The sequence below is a fragment of the Falco biarmicus genome, chromosome 11 (assembly GCF_023638135.1).
Source record: "Falco biarmicus isolate bFalBia1 chromosome 11, bFalBia1.pri, whole genome shotgun sequence".
Taxonomy (NCBI): domain Eukaryota; kingdom Metazoa; phylum Chordata; class Aves; order Falconiformes; family Falconidae; genus Falco; species Falco biarmicus.
The window spans coordinates 2,237,302-2,250,321 of NC_079298.1; the positions used below are offsets into that span (position 1 = coordinate 2,237,302).

General features: G+C 44.7%; 1 protein-coding gene across 1 annotated transcript; it reads left to right on the forward strand.

Moving 5' to 3' along the window:
* Positions 1-1,457: 1,457 nt before the first annotated feature.
* On the forward strand, positions 1,458-4,086 carry LOC130157037 (E3 ubiquitin-protein ligase RBBP6-like). The gene is made up of 3 exons (XM_056356183.1): positions 1,458-1,637; positions 3,869-3,968; positions 4,077-4,086. The coding sequence occupies exons 1-3, from the start codon at positions 1,472-1,474 to the stop codon at positions 4,084-4,086; spliced, it is 276 nt and encodes a 91-aa protein (XP_056212158.1). The 5' UTR covers positions 1,458-1,471.
* Positions 4,087-13,020: the final 8,934 nt, after the last annotated feature.

The following is a 13,020-nucleotide window of genomic DNA, read 5'->3' on the forward strand; positions in this document are numbered from 1 at the left end:
GCTTTCACCAAACGGAAAGGATGCATCAAACCCACCCCACAAACACGTCCTGCCCTTTTTTTATCTTTCCTGGAACGTGGGGACATGACCCTGCTGGGCCATCAGTGCCACCTGCCTGGGAGCCAAGGTGGTGCCTTTGCATTCCAGGCTAGGAACTTACCTTCTTTTTTTCCTTTTCAGTGACTTTAGAGCCATCCTTAGGGAGGCTGGTTAAGCTGGTTTATGTACAGCTGGTCACCAGTGGAGGGAAATGGTAAGCTCCGCTGTTGCCTTTGGTGTTTACTTGTTACTGTGTCGCTCATTTGAGGGATCTTCTCATGCCCCGGCAAGCAGAAGCTATCACTCCACTTTAGGCCTTGGTCTAATAGTCATGCAAAGCAACATTGAAAGTCATTCTGAGGTCTGGAACAGGCCCCAATATGCATTTTATAAAAGTGCTTCTTGGCTGCTGTTTCTCTTTGTATGGGTTTTTTTCCCATTTCCCCAGACTGCTGAAGCTCTGAAAGGCGCCGATGAGCTGCTCTCCCTCAGTTTGCTCCTTTGCCTTTGGGGAGTGCGGTTCATGTTTTCTTCATGGCTTTGCAGAGGAGAAAATCCATGAGTACACCACCTTGGTTTTTTCACCTAAGCTAATTTCAGAAACTGCCTCCTTTAACTTAAACATGAAACTCTTCTTCACCTCTTTGTGCACTTGTAGAAAAGCAGGGTGGGGTGGGGGGTGGGGGTGTCTTCAGGAAGTGCCTGCAAAAGAGCCTTTGGGAGATCCTGTCCCTTGACTCACATGTGGGGTAGTGAAGAGTCTGAGAAAGTCATGGGTGTTTTGGTGTTCACCTAAGCAGGTTTTTGTTTTGGTTTTTTTCTTTTTTCTTTTTTATCTTATGTAGCTTATGTCACCAGGTAGTGACAGCCTGGGGATGACAGGAGGGGACAGCAGGCAGTGGCAGTGTGGAGTGTGACCAGAGGGGACAGTAGGCAGGGACAGGCCTGGGGGTTACCGGAGGGGACAGCAGGCAGTGACAGCCTGGGTGGTGACAGGAGGGGACAGCAGGCCATGACAGCCTGGGAGGTGACAGGAGGGGACAGCAGGGACACCGGAGCCCTGGGGGGTGACAGGGCACGGGGCGGTGACAGGCTGGGGGACAGCAGGGACACCGGCGGCCCAGGCGGGGCTGATGAAGGCCCCTCCCCCAGGGGCGCTGAGTGGCCCCCTGAGCCCCTCTGTCACAATGCGGAGCCGCCTGGGTTGCCATAGCGAGCAGCTTGGCCTGGCAGCGCTGGTGCGAGGAGGGAGCGGAGGCCGAGCCAGGGCCTGTCCCCATCGTCCTCCCACCGGGGCTGCGAGGAGGAGCCGGCGGGCTCAGCCCGCGCTGCTGGCCCCAGCCCCTCGGTGGGCCCTGACCTGCTGTGGGGGCCGCGAGGCCAGCTGCTGCGTGAGGTGCCATCGCGGAGCGGGCACCGCCTGGCCCCGGCCATGTCGTGTGTCCACTACAAGTTCTCCTCCAGGCTGAACTCCGATGTGGTCACCTTTCACGGCCCCCACATCTCCCTGCGCGACCTCAGGCGCCAGATCATGGGCCGCGAGAGGCTGAAGGCGACCCACTGCGACCTGCAGGTCACCAACGCCCAGACCATGGAAGGTGCGTGGGGGCGGCGGGCGCGGGGACCGGGGACCGGCCGGCTGGCGATGGCGCAGGCGGCCAGTGAGGCGGTTGGGCCACGGCCGGCAGCGGTGACTTGTGCTGGGGCCTCAGAGCTGCTCTTCCGTGGTTGTGCGCTGGCAGCTGCCGTCAGGGCTGTGTGCGCAGCCAGGCGCAGCAGCGTACGGGGTCCGTGTGCGACACCGCGCGTGGAAGAGGTTTGGTTTCTGGGAACCCTTCTAGCTAAAACGATAAGGGAATGTGGGACAATGCCTTGTCATCACAGACCTGCCAGATTTCTTTGAAAGCCGGCAGAGAAGGCTGAACGTGATAGAAAAGGAGTGGGTGGCTAATTTAAAGGGGAAAAAAAAGTGGGTTTGGTGACTGAAATTTGTCTTCAGCTACTTTTACTCCACCGCGTTGGAAAAGCGGTGCTTGGCTGCTGCAGAAACTGCTCAGTAGCAACGTTTTGGATCAAGAGTGTATCTGTGAGTGAGAATCTATGCAGACCCTGGAAAGCCATCTTGTAGACGAGTGTTCTGTCTAAAGTATACTTGGCATTTCTTGCTAATACAGCTTCTTTGCTGCACCATGCTACACATTCATTCAGATGCTATTGAGCATCATGTCTTCATTTCTTTCAAACGGTGCATTTTTGTCGTGGTACTGCGTGTTAAACGGTGTCAGGGCAGTACTGAAGTTTTATGGCAGATCAGTTATGGTGAATATACCTAGAAATGTTCTTAGAGAAACCCTAAGTTCTTTTGAATCTGAGAAATGGTGCTTGATTCTCAGAGACGGTAATGGTTTTGTATTACTGAGTGTGCTGTTTCAGTTTGGTAATCTACCGTCTGGCAAAGCTTGCATGTGATTAAAGACTTTGGAATATGACTTGTCAGAAATACAAAGACTTGGAAACCGTCTCCATTCCTTAAACATTCAAATTTTATCGGTTGGGGTTTTTTTTCTTTTTTCCTGTGGTTCTGTGACATTCCCACAACAGTCTTGTCGTTACAATGTGTACTCATAGGATTTTTTCCTCTCCCTGTTTGATGTATTAAAACTTAAACAGAATAACATGCCTGCTGCGGTAACTGTAACTTTGGCCCCAGCCTTTCAAGTGGTTGGACCTAAACACGCTGTTTACCTACAGACAGGTAAAGTAGGTTCAGGAGAGTATCTGTGAGGAGACTTAACAGCACGGTGTTAGGGGTCTTGGGGGTGTTACGGGATCGCGTGTCATATACAGCAGTAGAGACAGACATGCAGGTAGAGGCAGACGTACAGGTTGTGACACAGATGCTTACTGGAACTTTTGTAAGGGTGTTTTCCCCGTGAAAATGCAAAAAATTCCCCAGCGGTTGTCAGAGCAAAGCTAAGGAATACATTTCGGTGTCATTTATGTGTATGCCAGATTTTGGGGTTTTATACATAACCGTGACTTTCCGTTTTTATTGGACAGCATCTACGTGCTTAAAGTCACCTTCAGAAGATGAAGGAAAGAACTAGGCCTGGATGCTCTGCCTAAAGGGGGTTCTTGGAGATCCTCCCTGTGGAGATATGGTAGTGGGTTTTATAACTTTGTGCAGGAGTCCTGACTAAATGTTGGCATGATCTTGGAAAGACCCTTCAGTGAACCTTGAGTGAAGATGGCCAACTTGTTCAGAGTTTTCTGAGCCGCGTGATCACGGAAATCTCATAATAGAAGCAATGCTAATAGAAGCTAAAAGTAAACAGGATTTTACACATCACTGGGGGGAAAAAAAAAGAGATGGTGGACTCTTTTTGAAGATGGAGGGAAGGCAAAATGGATGGTTGGGATGTGTTTTAAAAGGTGGGAGGCGGGGTGGGGGTGTCCTCTTCCGTGCTCGCTATTATAGAGACATGTTCTAGGGTTTTGTAAGCTAACAGGAGCAAAAGCAATGAAAGTTAGATCAGGAAAGAGCCTCATGTTTTAGCAGACTCTGCTTTAGTGACTTTAGAGACCATTTTGCTGTTGGCATTGAAACGATTCAAAACAAATGGAAAAGATTTTGCTGCTTGTGTTTGACTATCAGACCTGAAGATTTCTGGAAAGGTACCGTGAGTGTGTGGACATGATAAAAGCATGACGCTGTGTGTAAAATGTTGCTTTTCTATCCGTAAAGGGTTCCCTGAAGTGCTATGTCATGACATATTAATATCACTCTTACGAACTACTGATGCTTTCTCTGTATTGATGTTGTTTTCAGAATACACAGATGACAATGCCCTGATTCCAAGGCACTCATCGGTAACTGTTAGGAGAGTCCCTGTTAGAGGAGTTAAAGCTACCGGCAAGACAGACCTTGGGTAAGTAGCCATAACGCGTTGTGTTCTTTGGGAGGGGTTTCAGTGTGTTCACCTTCTTTGTGGCTGTTGGTTTACGGAGGCATTCTGGTTGTCTCTTTCTTGTTAAAGCTGCTGTTAAATTGTGTTGTGACAGGGCAGATCTGAATGTATCTGTCCCAAAGCACACTTAGATTTTTCAGCCCGCTGGGACGTGGCATTCAAAGTCCAACAGTGGTAGCTGTTCAGACGTTTGAATTGGGTTTGTTCTTGGGGTTGGTTTTTCTGAGAGTCAAGTTCTCCATCCTGTTTCCTCTATGCAGAGAGATTCCTTATTTTATGCTTTTGCTTGTATTGCTTTTAGAGTAAACGGAGAGACACATTGCAGTGTGAACTGGTAATTGGTTCCCATCTGCCAGCAGTCCGAGTCCCAGTGTTTGACTGCTTCCTTTGTTTGGGGGCGGGGGGGCAGGGTATTCTTACACCCCAGAGGGGTGGGGGTGGCGGGGCTGCATGCTGTCTCCAGAGGAAAGACTGAGAGTGGCCAGCTGGCAAACCGTGCGAACAAGAAGTTTCATTCTTAAGTGATTCCTATTAGTTTCCTAAAGACAGTGCCTGTGTCGGGCAAGAGAAAAAGAGCAACGTCCTAAAGTGTATTGCCTTTTGTGCCAGGACTGTTGCGACGGAGGGAAGACACAGTCACTCAGTATGAGTGATCAGCAGACTTCGTTTATTGTACCTTACAGTCACCTTTTATGCCTTCTTATAATTAGCTCATACATATTACAAAAGTTAAGCTCAGTATTGGTTAGTTGCCTAAATACCAAGCCCACCCCTAGTTTCTCTTCTGTAGTTTTCTGTTCCCACCTGCAACATTCTTTTCCCACCAAAATCTTCCTGTTATCGTGTAACAAGGACAGCCAAAGACAGTGTATTTTGCTTTACTTCAGATAAGCTGAGAGCGATGTGCATTTTTGTCCAGCCAGCTGGACTATGTCTATGAGACCTTTTTCAGCTAGCCAGTTATCCACAATTCTCCCGTTTTTATTTTGGGCGACATAGGCCTGGTTGACCATTTTCAATAACAGCGTTTTAACACAGGAAAATACACAGCCAACTTATAAAATCTCAGTTCAGAAGTATAATTCCAGAAATACTTGAAAAATAAAGTTAGCTTGAAGCTTTAATTTAGATGCTCTTTCTGTTCCAGTGATATAAAAAGTTTAAAAACTTCAAAGGTAATTTTAAAGTTCTGAACATGGACTAATGCAAGCTCAAAACCCAAAAAGAAACCAAACTGATGTTTGACTAGGACTATTTGCAAATATTTTAGTGGAAAATCCCTGACCATTAACAATTTTCTGTCCAAATAACAACTGCCCTTATGCAACCAACCAGTCCATACATTTTCTGAAGAATTCCTCATTGATATCAAAGAATTAACAAAGGGGAAAAATTAGTTCTAAGCTATATACATTCATAAGGGGATTTTTCAATAGTTGCGTACAGATTTACACACTAAGCCATAATGGCTTGTAGGTGATACACACAAGAAGAGTACGTTGCTTATCTGTCTGAATGTCTATGCTAAATTTGACAACTATGCCACAAGCCAAGCCTACATGGGTGCTGTGTGTTATGCAGGTTCCTTAACAAACAGAAGTATAATAGACAAATTCCCAAGATCTAGTCCCCAACCTAATTATATTATTTTGTAGCCAATTAAGGAAAATAACACAAATGTGCATATCTACATGTGCACACACCTTTTAGTTCAGAACCGATCTGTGATAAAAGGCCTTAGCCTTATGGCATCATCGAATCTTAACGAGTACAGTAATTAAAAATGCAGTCTTAATGTAAGTGCGATTTATGCTGACATTCCCTCAAATGCTACACGTGAGTATTTCTCACTCAACTGCCTCAAGTTAAAATAGTAGTATTTGTTAATATGTATTAAAAAATCATTAATTCTCTACAATAGCAGTTGACTTCCATAACACTATGTAAGCAAAAGAGGCTTAAGATGGGTTTTTTGAATACTGACAATTTATTTTAGACTGTCTAAACTCAGGTCTTGAAAGATTTCACTCTGCCAGACGTAGAAACACTGTTGCACTCCAGTTGTGATATCCCTTTTCCCAAGTTGTCACATGCACATCTCGCTCAAGCAACATTGTTGTCAAAGTTTCTCTCTGCTACATAAAAGCATATTGCACTTGCAGATATAAAAGACAGCAGCCTTACTTAGATTATTACCTTATTACCTCATAACTCTTAGTATACCTTGTATCTCTGATTTCATCACTTCAAAAATTCACCAGAAGCAGATAAAACCACAGCCTCAGACTACTGCTGATTCAAATAAAGGCATTCTCTTCAGATATGCCTAATGCTTACAAATAGTGTTGGCTGGTTTTGATCAAGAAACTATTATTACAATAACGATCAAAAATAATAATCCCGTTTGCAAAATGCCTTTAAGCCAGCCTCCTAGTCCCAGCCAATTTCCACATTCAGAATACAGCATAAATACAGAATACAGAATAAATTATCTCCATCAAGGCAAAAAGGCTTCTTTTTAAACACAGAGATGTTTGCTAGTTCAAAGCAGAAACGCATTTCTTGTAGGTGACATCTGAAGCATTTTTTTTTTATTTTTTTTTTTTTTTGGTGGGTTTCTAATCAAGTCCATATTTTTCCTTGAGAAGCTTAAGCTGTTCCTCTTGTTTCAGGAGTGTTTCCAACTCTGATTTGTCGAATAGGTCCGTATTTCCCAAAGATATCATACATTTCCTCCGCTGTGATTTTATACGGCAGGTTCCGAATATAAAGGATCCGATTGACCTCTGGGGGCAGCCAGATGTCAGCTCGCTTGGCCGCTTGCATCGCCATGGCGCCGATCGGAGGGGGGGGGGGGGTGCAGCCTCGGAGAGAAACCGCGGCCGGGACGGGGCCTGCCGGGCTGCGCCGCCGCTCGCCGCTGCCGCGGGGGTCCCGGATACTATCCCATACGCTAATAACCCGAGTAATTCCTTTTTACAATCTATGTCCCGAACGCTCCGCTTTTCTAAAAAGCATATGAGCGAATCATACGTCGCTTGTCTCTCCATACCTTCGTCAGCGCTGTTGCAGCCTTTGCGAGACTTCGGCGACGCGTGGCCGGCGGGACCCTCTGTAGGTGCTCCCGGGCGCGGGGACTGTGCCCTTCCGCCTCCTGCGCTGCTTTCAGCACCGGTACCCAAATCTCCGTCGAGCCGTGGCTCGCAGGTTCAGCCCTCTCTAGGGTCCCTGTTCGGGCGCCATTTGTCGCGACGGAGGGAAGACACAGTCACTCAGTATGAGTGATCAGCAGACTTTGTTTATTGTACCTTACAGTCACCTTTTATGCCTTCTTATAATTAGCTCATACATATTACAAAAGTTAAGCTCAGTATTGGTTAGTTGCCTAAATACCAAGCCCACCCCTAGTTTCTCTTCTGTAGTTTTCTGTTCCCACCTGCAACATTCTTTTCCCACCAAAATCTTCCTGTTATCGTGTAACAAGGACAGCCAAAGACAGTGTATTTTGCTTTACTTCAGATAAGCTGAGAGCGATGTGCATTTTTGTCCAGCCAGCTGGACTATGTCTATGTGACCCTTTTCAGCTAGCCAGTTATCCACACAGGACGGTGAAGGAGCAGTTGATCTTTTCCAAACCTGAAGCTCAGAAAGCAGTTGGGCACATTCCCAAATGTTGGTAGTTACCTTTCTAAATTTGTTTTCAGCCTAAGCTGCTCTCTGTGCTCCAGGTATTGCTGCTGTATTCCTCAGATTTATGGAGGACAGAGAATCTGATTACAATTGCAGATATTCAAATGTAAGCCTGACTACAGCATTGTTGCTGTCATCGATGTATTCGTCCAGTCCAGTTCTGTATCAGCTGCGTCAGCATGGTTTGAATGGTCATGTTTTCCAGCCTTCTTCAAGACAGACCTCTCCTCCACCATTAGTAGATATTATTGACTTGTGGTTATGCCGTGTCTTTCTAATGTTAGTTCTCAATAAATAAAGTATACCGGCGAGTTTCAGCATGTGTCTAATCTCTAAGACTTAACCTTGAGACATAACCATAAGTCTTAACCTAAAGACCTAACCTTAAGACTTAACCCTAAGACTCAACCCTAAGACCTAATGGGTAGAAGCTCCTGATCTGGCTCCGGTCAATCTGGGATCATCACTGGGAACCACGGAACTTGGCCAGCACAAGGTCTGTGAGGTAGCAGGTTAAATGAGGCAGAGGAGAAGCCCACCACTCTGATGAGCTGGGTTCTTGGCACCAAGGTACCTCTGTGACATTTTCACTGTGCTGCAGTGTAAAGACGGCCTGTGATTTTCAAAAACTGAAGATCAGTCTTTAAAATGCAATTCCTTGGACAATAATAACATTGTGTCAGGTAAATACATACACCCCTCACCAATGGAGTTTTGGTTTTTTTCTTTGTACCTTTGCTGCTTCTGCAGAAGCCAGTAGTGCAGAGGGCTGAGGGTACAGCTACACAGAGTGGCTTCTGTTTTGTGAGCTCTAACTAGACGTGCAATGGACAGCCATTAAGATTGGGAAAGCTCACAAAAAGCTTAAAAACAGATAAACCACAACATTTCTTTCTTTTTTATAGAACTCCTTAGACTACTCCTTTTTTTATAAAAATGAGAAATCAGGGGTTAGTCATGCTTTTTATGCTATCTAAAGGCTTTAATCAGCAGTGCTTCCCCTGTCCATGCAGAGGAGGTCATGTCCATCTTTTTTCAGATTTTCTGTAGCTGGAAGAAGTGTTTTTGCCAGCCACCACAGACAAGTTTTCCTAAAAGGCATAATCTGTCCATTTAAGTGTTCCTTCAGCCTGATAATGATTTAAAAACTGTGCCTGCTGGTCTGAACCTGGATTTCATGTTCTAGTTCCCTCCTAACCAAATAAATAGAATGTTCTTTGCTGTAGATGCCCCATTGCAACGGGGTCTCCAGGAAGGGATTCTGCATCCAGCCCATCATAAATAATCACGCAGAATTCCAGAGAATATTTTAAGACCAACACGCTCTGCACTGATATACGTCTTCACCACTGTCATCTACAGTGGTGAAGATGACAATGAGGAGTACAATGAAGAGGAAGAGAACTGTAAACAGTTTTTTTCTCTTTTTTTGCAAGGAAGAAGAATGAGGGGCTTTTCAACTCTTGCAATGCACTGCGTGAACGATTTCTTAGAAAGAGCATTACAATTCTAGGAAAGACTTGTCAACAAGTTTTTGAAATAGTTTCCTAATCTTCAAAATATTGGAGCTGGTAGTCACCAGCTGTGGCTGACGCACCATTTTCTGACTCCTGTGAAATGCCTAACTGTCTGTTTCCATAGTGGTATCATTCCCATACCTCCTTTTCCTTAAATAGAGTTTAAAGTGGGGTCCACAAATCAGATGATGCGGTCCACAATTCAGATGGCCATCAAAGAGTCTTCAAAATTTCTCAAAATTCAGGTACTTCTTTTCTGGGAAACATACTCTTTGCGACTTTAACAGAACGTGTATGTGTATGTATGTGTAGGTATTTACAAAGAGGCATTTTGTAAAACATTAGTTAAAACGTTGACTGTCTCTCACTTAGAGGTGAGAGATTCCGGGGGAAGGAATGGATTGCACATTCCCAGCGAGTGAAAGCGAGAGAACACCCTGCTCCCGCGCGTTCCCTCCGTAAATGCCTGTGCTAGTTCTCAGGCGGCCCCAAGCTGCTTTTCACATCCCCCCTGCCCTTCAGGCTGGCTGGCAGGGCTGCCGGTTAGCGCTCCCTCACCGCCTTTCAGGCTGAGCACGCCTGTCAACAAGACAAACAGGAGGGCTTTGCTAACCTTAGTATCCTCAACGGAGACGGGGAAGGAGCACTCGCGTCACCAGCTCTGCTGGCAGGCATCACAGGGCAGCAGGTCTGCGCAGAGGTTTTGTGTCGAGCCCTCCCTGGGGACACGTTGATCCCAAAGGTTTCCTTTTGGGTGTCAAAGGGCGATTGTTTTGAAAAGGAGTGCTGAGGATGGTTTTGGAATCATTTAAGATCAACAAAGAGCAGCTTCTGAGTACGTGTTGGACCTGCAGTTCCACTGCACTTGGCAATAGCTGCTGTTAAGGACTCCTTTTCCTGGCCAGGAGCAGAGCTTGTGGGCAGACAAAAACCAACAGAAAATCCAGTACCAACAGAAAATTCTTAAATCCCTTGCTAAGGGATTATCAAAAGCTTGATTCCTTTTAGTGCTTCTGGGTCTGAAGCTGAATTTCAGCAAGCAAAAGCATCTGCCACAACTCTTAAGTTGTGTGTCCTTTTAATGCCGCAAAACATAACTAATGCTACTTGCATGCATCCCAGTTAAATGTACCGTGGCTAGCTTCTTCAACCAGTCTGGAGCTTAAAGGCCAGCTTCAAAATGCTGGTGGTGTGCTTTTTTCTACACATAGCTTCAGTCCGCTTGGAAGAAAACTGGATTGGTTAAACAAGTCTTTATGTAAGGTACAAAGAGAGCCTATTTGTAGCCTAACATGAGTGTCAAATAATCAGTACCTGTTAAACAGACTGACAACCTGGCTGAAGACAGTGCTACCAAAGAGGATAAGGTACAGGCTATGATGGTACAGTCTTGCTGTGAATACAACCCAGTCAAGGAAGTGTCAGGTATGTTCCTTGAAGGTTATGGGAACATTGTAGAGATGTTTGTTTTAAGAAGAGAGATGCATGCATATGTTTTGCTTTTTTTTTTTCCTTTTCAAAAAACTTCTAGTTACATGAAAGACCCCTGGGATCCACCTCCACCATAGTACATTTGCTTTCGTTTTGGAAAACCTGGCCACGATAGAAAGAACTGCCCAACAAAATGGGTAAGGTTGTGGGGCGCTTCTGGTGTTACTGAACCTTTTAGGGTTTTTACCTTGGCATTTATGCGACAAAGACATGAACACTCCCAGTAAGAATTGTTTCTCTTGGAGTGAAATACTGAGGTTACATGGCAATGTTGCAAAGCCCTTCCATATTCAAGGGAAGCCTGGAATTCTGAATGTGAAATTTTCTTTTCTCTAGCTCATAGTCATTAAAGATGTCCATAGATCTTTCTCAGTGAACTTTCACACCTATTTTTGTCTGTTTCAGTAGGACTGGAAATTTTTCTGCTTCTAACTCTGTTCAATGACCATTCAAAGTTTTTAGTATTTCCTATAAAAACAAGATGTTTTTGTTGACCCCCTCTATTGAATATCTGTGAGTTTTAACTACCAGAAGCCTCTGGCTGAGTATTCATGCCCTTTAACATCAGTCACTGAATGTGTATGCAAGAGGGACGAATTCAGCTTTCATAGATGGATTATTAAAGAATTTCCACAAGCCGAATGGGTTTCTCTAGGTTTGCTTTTAATCACAATACAGAGTTGGGCATCACCTCAGTGAGTGGCAACTTGAAATTTTTCATTTTGCATCTTAAATAGATTTCTTAAAGCAATTACATAATCCCTGAAGTCCAGTCATAAGAGTCCACTTAAAGTTTCATCATGTTTTCCATTGTTCTGTTCTTCTTGGTCAGCCGAAAAGTACTTTTAATTCTCATCCATCAGCTGATCCTCGTCATTCAATCCAATTGTTGACCGTGTAGGTCACGCTGTTCTCTTCTTGACTCAAAATCATAAAAGTCATTTATATCTAATCATAATCATCTAACAGGCTTATTTGATTATTACTTACTGTTTAACATACCCATTTATTTTTATCTACTGATTAACTCAGTTGAAGGCTAAATCAATCACGGAAAGAATTGTACAATGGGCGTGGTTATATTGTTATTGCTGCACCTGTGTTTTCACTGCTGCTAACAACTAATCTTGCTACTTTAACCTAGACAATACTGCTATTAATCTATGATTAACCTTGAACATAGATGGTGAATATAAGTTTCCCCAGGGACTTGTGGATATTTCTCGAGCTAGCTCGACAGCATCAGTGAGCAAAAACTGACCTTGGGAGAGAGACACAGTTATGCTTGTTGGGAGGAAGTCATGGGAGCAAGAAGAGAAACTTCAAGATACGGAGTTGTCTGCAGAGCTCGTGGCCTTGTAGGTAAAGGCAGTTGCTAAGTTGCTGTGTCTGCAACAGAAAAAAGAGCTACAGTGGAAAATTACTGAGCACAATCACAGGCTGATACGTCAGCCCGCTGTAAAGGTAAAAAGGCTTGCTTGATTTTAGTAAAGTGTCTCTGAGGTGTCTTTGATTGTCTTCGAGTCTTCAATCTGCTCTCAGAGTCCGTGCATCAATAAGCCACAGGGACTGATTCAGAGCCCTGAATGAAGCTCTCACTCTGCAAAGCATTTTGGAGGGGCAACGGGTTTGTGTCTTTGCTCCGAACAGATGGTGAGAAAAGGGCTATTTCACCCTGAAGGGTCCTGAAGTTAAGCCAAAGAATGACTGAGTCCAAAACACTGCTCAAACCTGTGGTACGCCCTGGCTATATTCACTGAAGAAAGTAGATATTTCAGTCGAGCAACCCTTATGCTAGGTAAAAGGGGAGGATTAAAGGCTTTCAGTGCTTAAAATAACCACTGCAGTGTCATATTAAGTGTGGGTCTTAAGATGAGAGATGTCTGCATTTCCATTCTTAACAGGGCAAAAATGTTGAGTCTCTTCCCGGGATTAAAAGAAGCACAGGAATTCCAACAAGTTTCATGATGGAGGTGAAAGATCCCAATACAAAGGGTGCCATGCTGACAAAGGCTAGGAAAAATGCAATACCAACTATTAATGTGTAAGTGTGGAATTCATTGGCCTGACCAAAAAGTGCATGAGATAAACCATGTAAAAATGTCTGAGTGGCAACGTAGACAAGGTGGCCAGCCTCTGCCATTACGAGGGAGGAAACATTATCATCGTATCTTAACATTAAGACCTGCAATACTTTACAATATTAAAATAGGGTGGTCTTAATGTTCATGCCCCTGGAAGCTGGCTGACCTTGGGATATGCTAAAAACCTGTATTTCTGCAAGGCATTTCAGTAGCGTTTCCAGTTGGCATCAT